The sequence below is a fragment of the Canis lupus genome, chromosome X, assembly GCF_048164855.1.
Source record: "Canis lupus baileyi chromosome X, mCanLup2.hap1, whole genome shotgun sequence".
Taxonomy (NCBI): domain Eukaryota; kingdom Metazoa; phylum Chordata; class Mammalia; order Carnivora; family Canidae; genus Canis; species Canis lupus.
Genome location: NC_132876.1, coordinates 42,001,132 through 42,020,012, shown reverse-complemented (window position 1 = coordinate 42,020,012; position 18,881 = coordinate 42,001,132). Strand labels below are relative to the sequence as shown.

Here is an 18,881-nt window from a genome sequence, read left to right as displayed (position 1 = left end):
GAGTATTGTACAAAAATTATTGTGCACTAGTTTTTAAAAGTGTGATGGTATGAATTTTAAATTTAGAAAGTAGTCCCATCTTTTGCTGTGATTCCATGTCAATCTCTGTATAATGAGAAGGCTACACTGCTTTCTAAACTTTTGGGATTCTAAATTTGAAACACTTTGTGCCTCTATCTCAAGTATGACTTCATGCTTTCCAGAATAGCTGAATTTATACTTTTTATGTGATTGGGTATTCTAATACATGCATATATATGTTAATATATATGCTCAGTCAAAAATTTTGTAGGATTGTTCTTTAATTTGTATATTCTTATATACGAAAGTAAAGCTAGGACACCTGGGTGGCTCAGCGGTTGGGCGTCTGCCTTTGGCTCAGGTCATGTTCCCGGGATCCGGGATCGAATCCTGCATCAGGCTCCCTGTGCGGAGCCTGCTTCTCCCTCCGCCTGTGTCTCTCCCTCTCTCTCTCTGTGTCTCTCATGAATAAATAAATAAATCTTAAAAAAAGAAAGTAAAGCTATATAAAACAAGTACATAATAGGAATGTGTATCTAAAATTTTCCAAAAGATTTATTTATTCTTAAAAATAAAATTTAATTTTTGATAGATAATATATTCACTTTATTGAAAATAAATTAACATAAGAAGATGTATAGTGAGAAATATTTCCTTTCTACCTGTATCCGTTAGCCACTGAGTTCTGCATATCCCTGATAGGTACCAATTTCTAATACTTCCTTGTGAATATGTTCAATGATTTTTTTGTATATGCACACAGATACAAATATACACTTGCACATACATGCTTATATACACACAGACACACTTTTGCCTCCCTTTGTTTATAAAGTGGTAGCATATTCAACATGTTTGACCTTTGTTTTTCACTTAATACACATTGTAGATATCTCATATCAGTATACACAGAACTTCTTCATTATCTTTTATAACTGCATTGTATTCCATTGTGCATATAAATCACAATGTTTAAAGCCAGTCCCCTGTTGAGGATCATTTAGATAATTTTCAATTTTTTTCTTCTATAAACAATGCTGTAAAGATGTACAATTTTTTTCTTTTTTTTATAAATTTATTTTTTATTGGTGTTCAATTTGCCAACATACAGAATAACACCCAGTGCTCATCCCATCAAGTGCCCACCTCAGTGCCCATCACCCAGTCACCCCCACCCCCCACCCACCTCCCCTTCCACCACCCCTAGTTCTTTTCCCAAAGTTAGGAGTCTTTCATGTTCTGTCTTCCTTTCTGATATTTCCCACTAAAGCTGTACAATTTTAATAGACTTTCGTTCCTCAATAAGAAATTATCTCTGTAAAGTTACTAGAAGTGATATTACTAGCTCAGAGGGTACATGTATTTATATATTTTTATGGATATTGCCAAATTGCCCCTTAAGAAGTTGTATAATTTATCCTTGGTTCAGCAATATACAAGAAGATCAATTTCCCTGTAGCTTTACCAGCCCTATTATGAAACTTGGCTTTTTATCAAGCTAATACGTGAAAAATGGTCTCTCAATGCCTTTAGTTTGCATTTCTCAAGAGTGAGATTAAGGATCTTTTCACAGGCCCAAGAATCAGTTGTGTTTTCTATGAGCTGTCATATATGACATTTAATTTGCCCATTTTTCTATAGTATTATAGGTGGTTTTATGTGTTAATGAGCTATTTATATATTAGGGTGATTACTCTTTGTGTTGTGAGTTGCAATTATTTCCCCTACTTGTAGTGTCCTTGCTGAATATGTGTATGTGTGTATGTGTGTGTGTTTGTGTATTTGTGTGTCTGTGTGTTTTTCAAGAGGTCCTTTATAGCATTTGAATTTTGAGTAGGAAATGCCACTATAAGATTATAAAGTAATTGTCCTATTTTTTTCTTCTACTATTTTAATAGTTTCATTTCTTTATGTAATATTTTATCTATTTCTAATTCATCCTGCTGTGTAGTTTGTTATATAAGTTCCACCTTAATTTTTTCCCAGATGTCCTCACAAATGTATCCCAATGTAAATTTACCCATTGATTTACAGTGCTACTTCCAGTATAAACCAAATTCATGTGACTATATGGACTTGTTTTTAGACCTTCCATACTCTTTCGATGATGTATTCTGTATTTTTGTATCTGACAGAGCTAGTGTTCCCCTTACTGTTCTTTTTTTCCAGAATTTTCCTCAATGTTCTTGCTTGTTTATTTTTCCATACGAATTTTAGAGTCACGTTACTTAGTTAAAAAAGTAACTCATGTTATTTATATTTTTATTATGTCAAATTTTAACTAAATTTGTTGAGAATTGACTATTTTTTATGTTGACTTCTTTTTTAAGAAAGATTTTATTTATTTATTCATGAGACACACAGAGGGAGAGAGAGAGAGACAGAGACAGAGAGGGAGAGAGAGAGAGAGAGAGGCAGAGGCAGAGAGGCAGAGACACAGGCAGAGGGAGAAGCAGGCTCCACACAGGGAGCCCGACATGGGATTTGGTCCAGCCTCTCCAAGATTATGCCCTGGGCTAACGGCGGTGCTAAACCGCTGAGCCACCCGGGCTGCCCTATTTTTTATGTTGACTCCTATTATCCAAGAACATGAAATGCCTTTCCATTTGTTGTTCTTCCTTTTTGAACTTCAGAAATGTTAACTTTTCTTATGAATCTTGTACATTTCTTATTAAGTTTATTCCTAAATATTTTACCTTTTTTGCTGCTGTAAATTACATATTTTCTTCCATTATGTTTTCTAATGCATCTGTGTGGAAAGAGTAGATTATTAAACTTTTTATAAAAACTAAGGTGTAGTAGGCCCACCCCCAATGATGTTTATGATGTAATCCTCAGGACTTGTGAATATGTTAGATTATAGAGACAAGCAAAACTAAGATGAATTAAATTTGCTAATCAGCTGGTCTTAAAGTAAGGAGATTATTCTGAATTATCTGGGTGGACCTGATGTAATCACAAGAGTCTTTTAAGTGTGGAAGACGGAGGCAGAAGAGTCAATATCAGAGTGATGCAATGTTAGATTTCTTCAACTATTGCTAGCTTTGAAGGTTGAAGGCCATGAGATGAGGAATGCTGGCTGCTTTAGAAGCTGGAAAAAAGGAAATGGATTCTCCTCCTAGAACCTCCAAAAAACATCAGGGTTTTTCAGCTGAGACCACTGTCATACTTCTGACTTCCAGAACTGTAAGATTGTGTTGTTTTAAGCCACTAAATTTGTAGTAATTTATAACAGCAGCATAAAAACTAATATATCAGGTAACCCTTGTACCAAATGAAAATTTTCACGGAAGCCCCACATAAAACATAAAAATAGAGCTGCATTGATGGAAGGAGGGCTGTGACATAGGTTTCAAGGAAAGTCCAGTGGAACTTCTAAGGTTATGAATTGTGTAATTTAGAAATCACCTGTATAAAGCAAGATGTCCCAGCTTAATAAAACCTATCTAAAGCCTCAGGTGGTTGGGATGCCTAGGTGGCTCAGCGGTTGAGCATCTATCTTTGGCTCAGGGTATGATCCCAGTCCTGGGATTGAGTCCCACATACATCGGGCTCCCCGTGAGAAGCCTGCTTCTTCGTCTGCCTGTGTCTCTGCCTCTTTCTGTGTGTCTCTCATGGATAAATAAATAAAATCTTAAAACAAATAAAGCCTCAGGTGGTAGTCTACTAGCTGTATGGTCCACTGAAATTCCCATCTTTTGGAGCAGAATTAGGTTTTCTTTACTCCATTTTTTAAAAACTAGTTTATAAAAACAGTGAGGCAAAACTTAAAAAATTCTCAACAATGTGACTGTAACTTAGACATGGCACATAGATTAACACACATGTGGGCAGCCTCTTTTGCATGGAGTCTACAGAAGAAACTTAGAAAGGAAAGTCTGTGGTTCTTTCTTTTCTTTCCTGAGCTCTGCCAGTAGAGAGTGCCTTATAAAGCAAAGCAAAGGTTTAAAACAGCAGAATCAAGAGCAGCACATATTTGGGCTCAGAAATGATGCTATTTATTACCAGCGTGGCAAGCAGATTGACACAATATAGAAACTGCCCAGAATTTCAGCTTATATTTGGCTTATCTATAAATGACTTGAAGAGTATCAGTACTACTATTTCATCTTTGTTTTGTATGATTTTCATAGTTCACTTTTTAGGTACAAAGTTTTTGCTGCATGTTAGCAGTTTTCTTCTCAGTAAATAAAGACCTTTCTTATTTTTTTATCATATAACTTTCCTCAGTGCTTTCAGTCTCAATGACAAATACTTCTGCCTTGGGTTTGGAAGTTTCTCACTCTCACAGAGATTCACAAAAATTTAAGTCTCTTATTGTTATAATGTAAAATTAGTAAGGAGGTGTGCGGGGGGGATGGGGTAACTGGGTGATGGGCACTGAGGAGGGCACTTGATGGGATGAACACTGGGTGTTAAACTATATGTTGGGCAAATCGAACTTAAATAAAAACAAATGTAAAATAAAATTAGTTATTTGAAGGTGATTTTTGGAGGAACAAGAGCTAAATGTGTTTTATTTTTCAGGGTGATGATGGAATTCGAGGGCCACCAGGACCAAAAGGGATCAGAGTAAGTGATATTTGCTGTATATCAAATGTTTTTTGTTGGTCAAAACAGAGAAAAAGCAAATGAAGTATTATGAGATAACTGAAAAAGACTCATATTAAAATACAAAAAGAAAAATACAATCTTTAAAAAGTTAAGTGTAAGAGTAGATATATGTCTACAATTAGCCTTTCTTTAGTACTTTGGTAGTTATCTTTATATATCCAGATATCTATTTAAACTAATTTAAGAAGGTTTTAAATTAGTTTATGGATAAGAAGTACAAAAGTGCTAAATTCTAACAATTTGTTAGTATATTACAAATAGGTATCATACAAATTATTTTCAATCAGAACTTCCCAACCATGTGACCATCTCAGTCCTCTGGGTTCAGAGGGCCAATTACCTCACATTATATACCCTTCCCAGTATACCACACACAAATATTATAATTTTCTTTGTGTATTTTGAAGAGAGCCAGTTTGGGAAGCACTAATTTAAACCACGATAGTAAAATGTAGCTACTTTGGAAGTATACAACATCTTCTCATTTCTAAGATGTATAATATTTTCATTTTAATGTTCTGAAAACCAGGATTTGTCTCAAAATGGAAGTGCACATTTAGCGTAATTTTTCTGAAAAGCTTTTAGGTTGATCTATATCTTTCAATGTGTTTTATAATTGGGAGGGAACTAGAGTTTTTTTGTTTTTTGATTTTTGTTTTTGAGGGAACTAGAGTTTAAAAATAATCCTGGCTTTTGAAAAATCATATTTAACTTTTCTGAGCCTCAGTTTCTTCATTTGTTAAATTAAAGAGTCAAGCAATACAATCTCCCGGGTGCCTTTTAGCTCTAAAATTCTGTGTTCATAGATTGATGAGACTCCATAATACAAGTATAAAATATACAAGTGATGACAAATTATGTTTATTTGTGTGACAGAGTTAAACATTGTAATCCCTTGATCTCCAGAAATTTAGTAGATGTAAAAATTTTACATAAACATTAAAAACACTCTGTTTGCTATATACTTCTTAACAACATGTAGCTTACATGTACTACTCACACCTGGTATTTGTAGGGACCTGGAGATGCAGGAAAGAAACTCAAAACCCTTGGTTTTTATTAGCACGTCTTTATGTTATTTTGTAATAAATGGATATCAATATATTGTTAAAGCTTTCATAAGAATCATAATGTATCTCATAATAGCTATAACTACCATTAACTAGGTTGCAAGGACTGCTGAGACTAAAAAAATGTCCATTCTCTCAATTCCTATTTGCAAGTGTCTGGGAGTGCCTCAACTAGAACTTCAGAAGTACCTAGGAATAGGTAGCCTGATAGTTCCAGCATCTTTATGTCTCAGCCCAGAGGAAACTCTTGACATGCAAATTTTAAAAGACTTATTATTATGGAAGATTTTAAACATTCCTAAATTTACAGAGAATATAGTACAATGAACCCCCATGTATACATCATTCAGCTTCAAAGTTAGCAACATTTTGACAAGTTTGTTTCATCTATACCCCACCACTATTTGGGGGGAATATTTTTAGGTAAATCCTTCATATCATTCATTTCACCAATGAATACTTCAATATGTCTCTCTAACTGATAGCCACTCTACCATTATAACACCTCAAAAAATTAGCAATCTTTCAGATATACCTTAAAACAGTCCTTATTCAGATTTCCACAATGGTGTCTTTTTACAATTGGTTTGTTCAAACCAGAATCCAAGCAAATTCCACATATTATTTACATTTGGTTGCTATGTTTCTCAAGCCTCTTCTATTATGCTATAGGAGAAACTGGGTCATTTGTATTGTACTGCATTCTACATTCTGTATCTGACTGTTTCTTCATAATGTCATTTAAATTGTTCCTCTGTCCTCCATATTTCCTACAGACTGGAGGTTGCCTTACAAGAGGCACTAGAGAACTTTCTGGGGATGTAGGAAGCGCTCTATACTTAAGATTTGTGTATTATACTGTATATAAATTATACTGCAAAAAATTAAAATTAAAAAGAATATACATAGTGCTACGTACTTAACTATTGAATTACATCTTACGGCACAAATATCTGTTACCCCACTTTTTTTTATTTTGGGCTTTATCATTGGTCTCAGGTATATGATCTTAATTTTGCCATCAGAATTTCCCCATGAACTTTCACCTAATGGTTTAATATTCATTGATGATCATTGCCTAGGTCCATTTTTTGTTCAGAGTTGCAGAGTGGTGATTTTTAAAATTTTATAAATCCTTCATTTATCAGGTAGAATTCTGATTTATCAGCTGGAATTCTAATAGGGTAATGAGTTAGTACACCAGCAACTTTGAGTGATAGGAAGATTTTTAGAATTTGTTATCATTATAAACACATAGAATTTATGTGATGCAATCAGTTGTACTCATTATTCTTTTTGAAGCCAAAATTAACCTGTTATTGGCTTATGGGAGGCCTTGTAAATTGGCCCCCATCCTGTGTTCTTTTGACAAAACTATATCGATCTTTGAAAACTTGCTTTCTCACAAAAGACTCATCAGGCTTGTCTTGTACATTCCCTCTCCAGATCTGAAATTGGCCATATATCTGATTCTAGGTTCTTTTTTTTGTGATTGAAGTACCATAGTCTAATGTTAGGGGTTTTCATAGCTACTGGTAGTCAATTGTTTTGATGTCTTTCAGTTGACAGAATTAGAAAATACAGATCTTTTTAAGAGAAAAAATATCATGAGTTTATATTACTTCCAATTGAAATTTAAAATCAAAAGAGGTTTGTATGTTTACTCTCTCTCTTCCCTGCCTCCTATCCCTCCCTACACTGAAAATCTTAATTCCTAATGACATTAATATAATTTATGTTCTTTATCCTACAGTATACCCGTGATAGCTTCAAAATAGCAATTTGCAAGTGAACAAAATAACAATTTCAATTTTAATAGTAATAATAAAATTCTTAAATGCCATTATTATCTTTTTTTACCTCTTCTTAATTTTTAATTATTTAAAATATTTACATTGTTCTCTAACAGCAGTATGGTCAGAGATGCTTCCCATCCATTCTTGCTTTCCCCCTATTTTTGTTTTGTATCACTCCCCTTCTTATAAAAGTGTAATATAATATATTCACTGCTTACATTTTGTTCCTTTTACTTAACTTTATGTCCTACAGATTACTACATATTTCAGTACACAGATATTTTTCTCATTCTTTTAAAGGGCTGTATAGGTTTACATTATGTGGATGTACCATAATTTATTTAGACATGTCCCTATTGTTTCTAGTGTTTAGCTGTAATTGTGGTTATATGGTCTTTAGTTATAAAATGCTGCAGTCAATAACCTTGAAATTCAGATTTCGTTTCATAATTTCTAGTGTACCTTTGGAATAGGTTCTTAGAAACGAGTTGCTTCAAAGGGTAAAAATATGTAATTTTGCTAGATATTTCAAATTTCTCTCTATGGTGTTTGAATCTCATTAGCTGTGTACAAGAGTACATTTTTCCTAGAGCCTCACCTATAGAGAATATTGTCAAACTTGTATTTTGCCAATTCTGACAGGAAAATTTGATTGAAGAATTTTTGGAGTGATCACATTTATGTTCTCAGGAGCAGATATATTTGCCACTTACCCATCCCCTGCTAAATTCAGTATTCATTACAGACCTGGGAGAACCACTTTATCTTTTAGGAAGGGCCACTTCCACTAATTTGCCTGCTTCTGCTAAGTGCAATGAAGATAGTGCTCCCTCCAATAGGAGTTTCTTCTATAGTTTCCTATAAAAGAGATTTAAACACTGTTGTGGGAGGTTTTTTTCTATAGAGAGAATGTTTGGTAATAATCAATGAGACACATTTGTCCATTGATATTCTAAATGTAATTTTCATAATTCTCTTACATAGGATATAATTTTATTCTCACTGATTATTGTTTGATTCAAGGAGTTTATTTCTCATTATAGGGTCCTCCTGGACTTCCTGGATTTCCAGGGACACCGGGTCTTCCTGTAAGTAGAATTTGGCTTTAAGGGATCCCTGGGTGGCGCAGCGGTTTGGCGCCTGCCTTTGGCCCAGGGCGCGATCCTGGAGACCCGGGATCGAATCCCACGTCGGGCTCCCGGCGCATGGAGCCTGCCTCTCTCTCTGCCTATGTCTCTGCCTCTCTCTCTCTCTCTCTCTCTCTCTCTCTCTCTGTGTGTGACTATCATTAAAAAAAAGTAATCAAAGAAATATTATACATGTGTTATATCCTTTTTCAAAGGGAATGCCAGGCCATGATGGGGCCCCAGGACCTCAAGGTATCCCTGGATGCAATGGAACCAAGGTGAGATTTTTTTCAACTTAATCTTAGGCAATATGCTTGATAATAATAGATTTTAAAATTTAAACAAATCAATATGAAGAACATTAGAGATATAGTAGCTTCGTGTCTAAGAGATACATAGAATATGTTCTGAGTTAACACTTTCAATATATTTAAAAGATCAATGATTCTTTAAACATGTAATCAGCTGGGATATGCATTGGATTGAAGGATATTTATTAAATCCTATTTTGATTTTAGTGTAAAGTAGGATGAAAGTTAAAAGGAATTAGGATGTATATGTTTCAAATATTACATCAGTTGTTAAGAGTAATACTTATGAATGTCATTCATTAGCTTTGCCCTTTCTAAAACTAGGTTCAATGTAAGTTTTCAAAAAGTTATGTTTTTGAAATTTTTTTACCTTGCCTAATAGCTTCTTAAGAAAAATCTTAAAAATCTACTTGTAATACAGGACATTAATTTTTACTATATACTTTAGTATGAAAATGGAAACTTTTCTTCATCAGCAAAAATGATTAATTTAACAGTTTAAAAAAAATAAAACTTTACACATGAAAAATTTTTTCCCAGACCACTTTTCTTGTCTTTCATCAACCCTTTGGATTTATTATAAAGTGATAGCAAGGAAAAAAAGATGAGGAAAATTTACTTTTTTGACTGTTTTTCCTAGCCTCTGTTCTTATTCCTTCACTTTTCTCCTTTTCCTTTCTATTAATGCAATATGTTATTATTTTCTGTATATCCTTTTGGTGTTTTCCATTCAACACATGATATTCTGGGATCCCTGGGTGGCGCAGCGGTTTGGCGCCTGCCTTTGGCCCAGGGCGCGATCCTGGAGACCCAGGATCGAATCCCACATCAGGCTCCCGGTGCATGGAGCCTGCTTCTCCCTCTGCCTGTGTCTCTGCCTCTCTCTCTCTCTCTCTGTGACTATCATAAATAAATAAAAATTTAAAAAAAAAATTAAAAAAAAAAAAAAAAACACATGATATTCTGTGAAACTGTTCACGAAATATCTACAATCCATCTAACTAATGGCATGTGTCAGATTTTATATTAGTATATATATTTAAAATAACTTGAACAAACTATTTTGTATTATGAAGGCTATATATTTCGTGTTAATTATTGTACTATATACTTTATGACAATAAAATTATTTTAACCTCCATTATTTCTCCAGGTCAGTGTGACCCTTGCCAACAACAAGTTTTTTACCTTCGATTTGTGAGGCTTACTTGAGTTCTTCATTTCAGCTGGGGCAGACTTCTAGTGATAGGACCAATGTGGAGTAGTTTGCCTGGAACATTGCGTTTTAATGTGGGCAACATTCTTGTGCCTATTCTGGTTATTTGTTTATTTATTTGCCAGCATGCCTTAAGCAACAAAAAGACCACTAGCCAAAGTTTTAAATTTGAAGACTAACGTATCCACAATGTGTATAGTATGCCATATGATGGAAGGGATCTTTTTCTTTCTTTTTGTAAAGCAGCACCTTAGCAGATCTCATGATTAGTTTATGTTTGAAGCCCCCAATTATGTGAGCATCAACTTTTTGAATGGGATTTATTATGTATACTTTCAGATTAAATATTTTTTAAAAAATATTTCTTACTATGTAACTAATAGAATGAGCCCTAGAAATGGAATCAGAATATATGTGTTCTTTTGTTTTCTGTCTTCTAAACCTGATGTACAAGACTATATCCTTTCTCTCTGGGCCTATTTTTTCCATATGTAAAAAGTGATGGAGACAGGAGTACTGGACAAAACAACTCAAAGACACACAGCTGCAATAATCATACTCTTTCAAGCTTCTGACATGGATATCTCTAGGATTACTATGGCATGTAGGTATTAGAAAGGAGGTTGCATTGGGGTTCTTCTGCAGCAATTTTAGCCTTTGTTTTCTAGACCAAATGTCCATATTGGTATTTTACAATAGTGAGTGAGAAAAATTGGGTACCTAGAAAAACATAATGACCTGCAGTTGCTAGAACTATTGCTATTATTGTCCTCTTGGTGATATTAATGGCATTCTTTCTTACCATCTTTTCCTCTTTACAAAAATAATTTGCAATAGTTTACAATAAAAGAAAAACGCAATAGGGCAGTTAAAATAAGAATCTATATAATGCATGGGCCGGAAATTGAGACAAATCATTAATTATGATGATGACCAGGAATCTATGGTGTGATTGCCTCAAAATGAATTTGTCAGAAGAAAATGACTGGGATAGAAGATTTTTTTCTTTATTTCTGATTAGGATTGATGACTAGGGATAAAGGTATCTTAGAAGGCTGAATTGGTATGGGCAGTTGATATTGAAATAATTGGAAAGTGAAGGCTAATGAATTTTTGGCAACCTGGCAAGTTTCAGAATGGCTTTTACAGAAATCTTTTCAATAAGTTATTGTTTGTTGGTATACCTATGCTTTCTTTCTTGTTCTTCCAAACTCTTATTTTTAACTCCTTCTAGGGAGAACGTGGATTTCCAGGCAGTCCTGGTTTTCCTGGTCTAGAGGGTCCTCCGGTAAGTTATACAGTTGGGATTATAATGAATACAGGAATTGACAGAAGAAGCAGAAGTGTAGAAAGTGAACTCAGTGCATTCATGTGGAGCAAAGTAGTACATTTTAAACTAGTAAAGTATAAAAATATTTTTTTTTTAAAAAAGAAGTCGGTAGTATGGCTCTGTGCTGGGTAAAAGCAAGGATTCTATTGTATTTAATATAAATGTCATCTCTAAGTATCCTAAGATACTTTTTACTTAGAATGACCTTACAGTAGTCTATATAATTGACTCCATTTAGAAAGCAGTGTGTTGTTTTGCTCTCACCCCTCTCATATATATAAAATAATCTTTTTCTTTTTAATAATAGGGACCTCCTGGGATCCCAGGTATGAAGGTAAGCATCTCATGCTAGGAAAGTAAACATTTTGAATAAGATATTTGGAAAACTTGCAACTTTGATCAGATAATGTCTCTGAATTCTGCCTTAAAATAGATACTTCCAGAAGTTATGCAGGTACCCACAAGTCTTCCTTAAGTAATCTCCTTTATGCCCATGGCTTTAAGTATCTTCTGTGTGCTGATATGTTTGTAAATATGCATATAAGATTCAAGTTTCTTTTTTCTTTAAAGATTTTATTAGAGAGAGAGAGAGAGAGAGAATGAGCAGGGAGTGAGGTAGAAGGAGAAGCAGATTCCCTGCTGAGTAGAGAGCGTAACTTGACTGGGCGATGCTCAATCCCAGGACCCTGAGATCATGACCTGAGCCAAAATCAGATGCTCAACCTACTAAGCCATCAAGATGCTTCTCAAGTTTCTTTTCTAATACTTTCAGTTCCCATTATATTTTGATATAGTTGGCCATCTGATACCTCTAGAAATGCTTTTTTTCCCTGACTTCTGTGACACTACCCTTTCATGATTTTTATTCTATCTGATCACCCAGTCTCCCATACAAGCAGGTATGAGGACACAGTTCTGACCCTTTTTTCTCTTCTATGCCTAGCAGAATTGTTATAGCTCATGGTATTGCTTACTGTCCAGCTACTGAATACCTGTATTTATATCTCTAAAATAGACTTTTCTTCTGAGTTAAATGCATGTATTAAACTGCCTCCCTTGACAGCTCTACTCAGATATCTCTGAGGCATTCAGATTAACATGTTCAAAGTTTACCCAGACCCCTAAAAACTTAGAGTTAGCATTTATATTTTCTACCCCTTCACACCTCCTCACTCCATTCTGTCACTAATACTGTGAGTTTTGCTTATAAAATTATCTTAAAATCATCCACTTTCTCCATATCCACTGCCACCACACTAACCATAATGTCTCATCTGGACTATTGTAATAGCTTCTTCTAAATAAGTCTTTTTCTCTTCACTACTATCTCCTCACCTCCCAGCCTGACTTATTCTAGATTAGGTAGCCAAGAATGATCTTTTAAAAACATAATTCTAATTTAATATCACTATTTATAAACTTTCAAGGGCTTCCCACTTCATCTAAGATAAAGTCCACATTCTCTTTCAAGGCCTGTAAGACCTGCATATTTTGGTCCATGCCTACATTTCCAGACTTATCTTTTTTTTTGACCATTTTAACCATTTAATAAAGATAGAGTCACAAGGTTGTGGACCCATCACTGCCTCAGAACTTTCCCATCACCCCATATAGAAAACCCATACCCATTAGTAGTCACTCCCTGTCTCCTCCTTCCTCCAGCCCCTGGAGCCGTGGATCTACTTTCTGCCTCTATGGATTGGCCTACTTTGATATTTCATAGAAGTAGAACCATACAATATGTGACCTTTTGTGTTTGGCTTCTTTCATTGAGCATATTGTTTTAAGGTTCATCCATGGATCGACTTCATTCTTTACTGTTTAAGGTTCATCCACTTCATTCCTTTCTGTGGCTAAAGAATACTCTATTGCATGGATATTCCACATTGTGTTGGTCCAGACTTATCTTTAAACCACTTTTCCTTTGGCTTGCTGATCACACTGGTCTGAATTAAGTTATTTGAATGTACCAAACTCTTCATTTTTTGGATCCTTTGTATATGTTACTTCAACTACCTACTACTCTTTTTTTAAAGATTTTATTTATTTATTCATGAGAAACACAGAGAGAGAGAGGCAGAGACATAGTCAGAGGGAGAAGCAGTATCCCTGCAAGGAGCCTAATGTGGGACTCCATCCCGGGACCTGGGATCATGCCCTGAGCTAAAGGCAGATGCTAAACCACTGAGCTACCCAGGTGTCTCTAACTACTGACTACTCTTAACCCATTTTTACCTGGCTGACTCATTATCTTTTAAATCTCAGCCTGAATGTTGCCTTCAAGGATTGCCTTTTTTGACTACCCAAACTAATTCCTCCACTATTTCTTTTTTTAACTGAAATATATTTGATGTAAAGCATTGTATAAATTTAAGGTATTTAACATGTTACTTTGATATATTTATATATTATGATTGCCATTGTAACAATAATTAGCACCTCTATCATGTCATATAATTATCACTTCTTTTTAGTCTTCCACTATTTCTTTATCATGTACCGTGTTGCTTTTCTCCATAGCTTTTAACAGAACTTTTGTTGTCTTACTTGTTTACATGTTATAATCTGCATTTCAAATCCAGTACATTGTTAGCACAATGAGGACAGAGGCCTTGTTTATCTCCTTCACTGCTGAGTAACCAGAGCCTAACACAGTTCTTGGCAAATAGTAATATTTAATAACTGGTTTTTAATGAATGAGTAATGGAAGGTACCACAGTCTCTTAATAAATTGATTGTAATTCAGTGTATTGTGGCCATTTCCCCATTTCCCTTTAAAAGGTAAATTTATTCATGGTAATTACTGAGCTCTCCTAATCTTTAGGACATTTATATGACAGATTTAATTCTGAGATCATTTTTTATGCGCTTGACTATTTTGTGTGTCATAACTGTAACTTAAAACTTCCACTGATGATTTCTTTCAGGGAGAACCAGGTAGTATAATTATGTCATCACTGCCAGGACCAAAGGGTAATCCAGGATATCCAGGTCCTCCTGGAATACAAGTAAGCATCCAGTGATTTTCTTCTTTACTATATTGATTAAATCAGATCACAGCATCACCTTTTTCCCTTCAGTTTTTTAATACACTCTATTTTAGTTACAGAAATTATTATTTGAAGTTTGATAGACATTGCAGGTACCTCATACCTGAAAATAAAAGCAGTCTGGACCAGGAAGAATTTACAAAGGACTTCTTTGTTCTTTTATCTTTCTATCTAGTTTCCATGGAAATTTTTGTTTTGGGGTTTGGCAGCAGAAATATGCTTCTATATTCTTATTCTTGTGCTATGAGGATTAGTAGGTGGTAGGAGTAGTCATGATAATTGTAAATAGTCTGATTAAAAATAAAAATTGAAGGTCTCCCATTTAAGATATTAGAAGACATCATTTGTAACACTGTTAGTTATGTATAACATATGGATATATTTTGAAGGCTGAGGGAATAAAATTTATGCATGGTGAACATCAGGTATAATCTTAAGAAAAAAAAGTTATGTTAGTCTGTAGATAACATCCCTAGAGACAGCATTATCTGTTGATCAGGTAGTCAATTTCTTTTTTTTTTTTTTTTGTCAATTTCTTGAAGTTTATATTTCACAAAGATTGATCCCTTTACCAAAAAAAAAAAAAAATCAGTACTTTCTAGTATTTGACGACTAAGGTGCAATGTTGGGGAATTTTTTATTAACTACCAACTCATTCCATGCTTGATAACACCCATCCATTTGTTCTTAAGTACTCTTTTTAAAAAGTATTTTATTTTTTTATTCATGAGAGATGCAGAGAGAGAGAGAGAGAGAGAGAGGCAGAGACACAGACACAGGCAGAGGGAGAAGCAGGCTCCATGCAAGGAGCCCAAGATGGGACTTGATCCCAGGACTCCAGGATCACCCCCTGGGCCAAAGGCAGGTGCTAAACCGCTGAGCCACCCAGGTGTCCCCTTAAGTACTCTTAATCTTGCCCTTTATCCCTTATAATTTGTTGTTATGTAATATTTGAAAATGCAGCAGAATACATGCAAAATATATGTATGTTTTGAAGCATAACCATCAATTGAACACTTATGGATCCAAAATACCATTTAAGAAGTAGAACATTTCAAATAATTTTGAATCAACTTGGGGTTTCCTTGGCAGTCACATCCTTCTGCATTCTACCAAGATAATAAGTACCATTTTGAGTTTTCTATTGCTTCTTATACTTTTGTTATATATACATGTATCTCTAAACCAGAGTTTTTAATTTTGCTTTTAAAATAACATAACATTTATGTAGTTTTCTACTTAATATATTAAGATACATCCATATTCTTGCATGTGGCTGTAGTTCATTCAGTTTCACTTCTATGTAACATTCCGTTGTGTGAACATACTACATACTACAGTTTGTTTCTCTGATCTCCTATTATTGAATATTTGGTTGTTTTTAATCTTTTAATTACAAAATAATGCAGGATTTATACCTAGATAGAGAATTGCTGGATTTCATTGATGTCAAATTTTCAGCTTTTTAAGATGCCAAATTGGGTGCCAAAATAGTTGCATCATTTCCTTGTCTGTTGTCCCAGTTATTCTCACTTTCTTCTTTGTCTATACTCTTATTTATTTTAATTTAATTTAATTATTTTTTGTATCTTTTAAAATTAAAGTTTTTATTTTGGTATAATTAACGTACATTATATTAGTTCCAGGTGTACAATATAATGATTTCACAATTCTGTACATTATTCAGTGTTCATCACAATAAGTGCACTCTTGATCCCCTTCACTTATTTCACCCATTTCATCTCTCTCCCCTCTGGCACCACCAGTTTGTTCGCTTTATGTAAGAATCTGTTCTTTTTGTTTGTTTGTTTCCTTAATTTGTTTGTTTTGATTCTTAAATTCCACATATGACTGAAATCCTGTGGTATTTATCTTTGACTTGACTTATTTCACTTAGCACTATTCCCTCTAGATCGATCTGAGTTGCAAATGGCAAGATTTCATTCTTTTTTATGGCTGATATTCCATTGTGGTGTGTGTGTGTGTACACACCACATCTTCTTTATCCATTCGTCTATGGATGGACATGTGAGTTACTTCCATGTCTTGGCTATTATAAATAATGCTACAATAAACACAGGGGTGCATATACCTTTTCAAATTAGTGTTTTCATTTTCTTTGGATAAATACGTAGTTTTTACTTTAGAGAAGCCACTTTTCACTTCTACCATAAAAGCCCCACTAAATGCCCATCTTTATAATTTTATTTTGTAAAACTTCCGTACTATGTATTTGTCCTACATTTGTTACCTACCACTGTAAAACATAAGTTTTCTAAAAGCTGTAGCCATTCTTTTTAGTTAAATTTCTTTATAGTTACTTAATCCTTTTATTCTTATACATTTTAAAATTCTGTTTATAATACTGCAGAATTGTAGAATTGTGTAACCAAATTTGGCAATTGCTTAAGTTAAAATTTCATTCATTTAGTTCTTTGTGTGATATAGTGAGAGGTTTTTTTTTTTTATCTTTCTCTTCCTTTATAACAGGGCCCAGCTGGTCCCACTGGTTTACCAGGGCCAATTGGTCCCCCAGGACCACCTGGTTTGATGGTAAGCTTGCTTCTATAATTGTATTTTTCTTACTTGAAAAAAATTCAGGAATAGTAATATTATTTCTACTACTTGAAAGTATAATACATTTTCAATGTTTACAATCTATATATTTTTTATTTTTTATTTTTTTAAGATTTATTTATTTATTTTTATGATAGAGAGATGGGGGGCAGAGACACAGGAGGAGGGAGAAGCAGGCCCCATGTCGGGAGCCCGACGCGGGACTCCATCCTGGAACCTCAGGATTACGCCCTAGGCCAAAGGCAGGCGCCAAACCGCTCAGCCACCCAGGGATACCCCCTATATTTTTTATTTTTATTTTTTAAAGATTATTTATTTATTTGACGGGGGAGCACATGTGCACAAGTGGGGTGAGGGGCAGAGGTAGAGGGAGAAGCAGACTCCCTGCTGAGCAGGGAGCCTGACTCCCAGGAGTCCAGTATCCTGACCTGAGCCCAAGGCAGATACTTAATGGAATGAGCCACCCAGGCACCCCTATATCTATTTTTTTATTTACAGTATATTTTACAATGCTATGGTGAACAAAATATGTGCTAAATAATGGCTTCATTTTATAGATGGAGGAGAATGAGGTACACAAAAGGAAAGATTTAAAACAAAATATTGTGTTGGTTATCTCTTGATGTGTCAGTGTTGAAGTTGATCCTGGCCGTTGCATAAAGTCTTTTAAGGCAGTTCTCTAGTCACTTTATGAAACATGTTTCTTCAAACTGCAGTTTTCTGTTTAAGAAGAACAAAAGCAGGTATTCACAACAATATATTGTCTCTCATTTCTAAGGGGCCACCATGTGACAAAACCGTAGGGTTGGTGAGGGTAGTGAATCAATCTGCAATGGGATAAGGATTTTTGTACTTCAGGGAAGAAGCAAAAACTTCTAAAGACTTTGACTGTGTAGCCAGTTCTCTTACTTTACTACTTTTATAGTCACTCATATTTTCTACTGTAATTAAATTCTGAGTATTTTTGCCCCTGAAATACTTAGATTTCATTCAAGTCATGTTTTGGACTTAGAGCTTTGCTATTGCCCTCTTTAAAAAGCAGAAAATTGTACTTCAGTCAAAGTAATTTCTCATGTGCCACTCTATCTCTCATCTACCATATATTTAAGTGACAGTTTTCATTATACCTTTAGAGATTGTACAATTTTGCTTGTGACGATTGGTCCTCTATTCTTGAATGAAGGAAATAACATTTGGTAAATACTAAAAGAATATACCAGAAAAGATCATGATTTCTGCTTTCCTGGAAATATCTACAAGAGGATTAGAAATAGAAAACCCTTTTGTTTAGTCTATTTTAGTTGTAGATGTCCTGCAAAGCATGAGATTCTGGACTATCGCACTTTTTCCTAATTTTGTTGTTATATCAGACTACCCTAGGTGTGTTGTTACATCTTAAATGTCCTCAACTCGTGTGGCTGTATAACTGATTCACTCAGCACTTTGGAATGTTCCTTCAATTAACCCTGATTCAAAATGTGAAGCAAAGTCTTAGAAATGCCACCAGGGTACAATGTGTAAATAAATACATCCATTGAGATCAAAGACTTGATATACTTGTGCAAACAAATGCCTATATAACTTTTCAAGCCTTGAAACACTCTCATACAGAGTCAGGTCACATAAAAATAAAACTGAACTAAAAAAGTAAACACATGTTTTTTAGAGCTAGAGTGTTAATTGCTTTATGATACCTAAATTATTTACCTATAATTCTGATATGAGAAATTTGATGTTTGTTGGGATTAACTCTTGTATTGATTTTTGGT

At 34.4% G+C, this 18,881-nt stretch overlaps 1 protein-coding gene across 2 annotated transcripts in view; it reads left to right on the top strand.

Moving 5' to 3' along the window:
• COL4A5 (collagen type IV alpha 5 chain) overlaps positions 1 to 18,881 on the top strand; it is a 272,590-nt gene that overhangs the window by 144,009 nt on the left and 109,700 nt on the right. For both annotated transcript variants that reach the window (XM_072816545.1, XM_072816544.1), the window contains exons 4-10: positions 4,549 to 4,593; positions 8,545 to 8,589; positions 8,844 to 8,906; positions 11,390 to 11,443; positions 11,793 to 11,819; positions 14,413 to 14,493; positions 17,026 to 17,088. In XM_072816545.1, the coding sequence (XP_072672646.1) occupies positions 4,549 to 4,593; positions 8,545 to 8,589; positions 8,844 to 8,906; positions 11,390 to 11,443; positions 11,793 to 11,819; positions 14,413 to 14,493; positions 17,026 to 17,088 (378 nt within the window). The remainder of the gene's footprint in view (positions 1 to 4,548; positions 4,594 to 8,544; positions 8,590 to 8,843; positions 8,907 to 11,389; positions 11,444 to 11,792; positions 11,820 to 14,412; positions 14,494 to 17,025; positions 17,089 to 18,881) is intronic.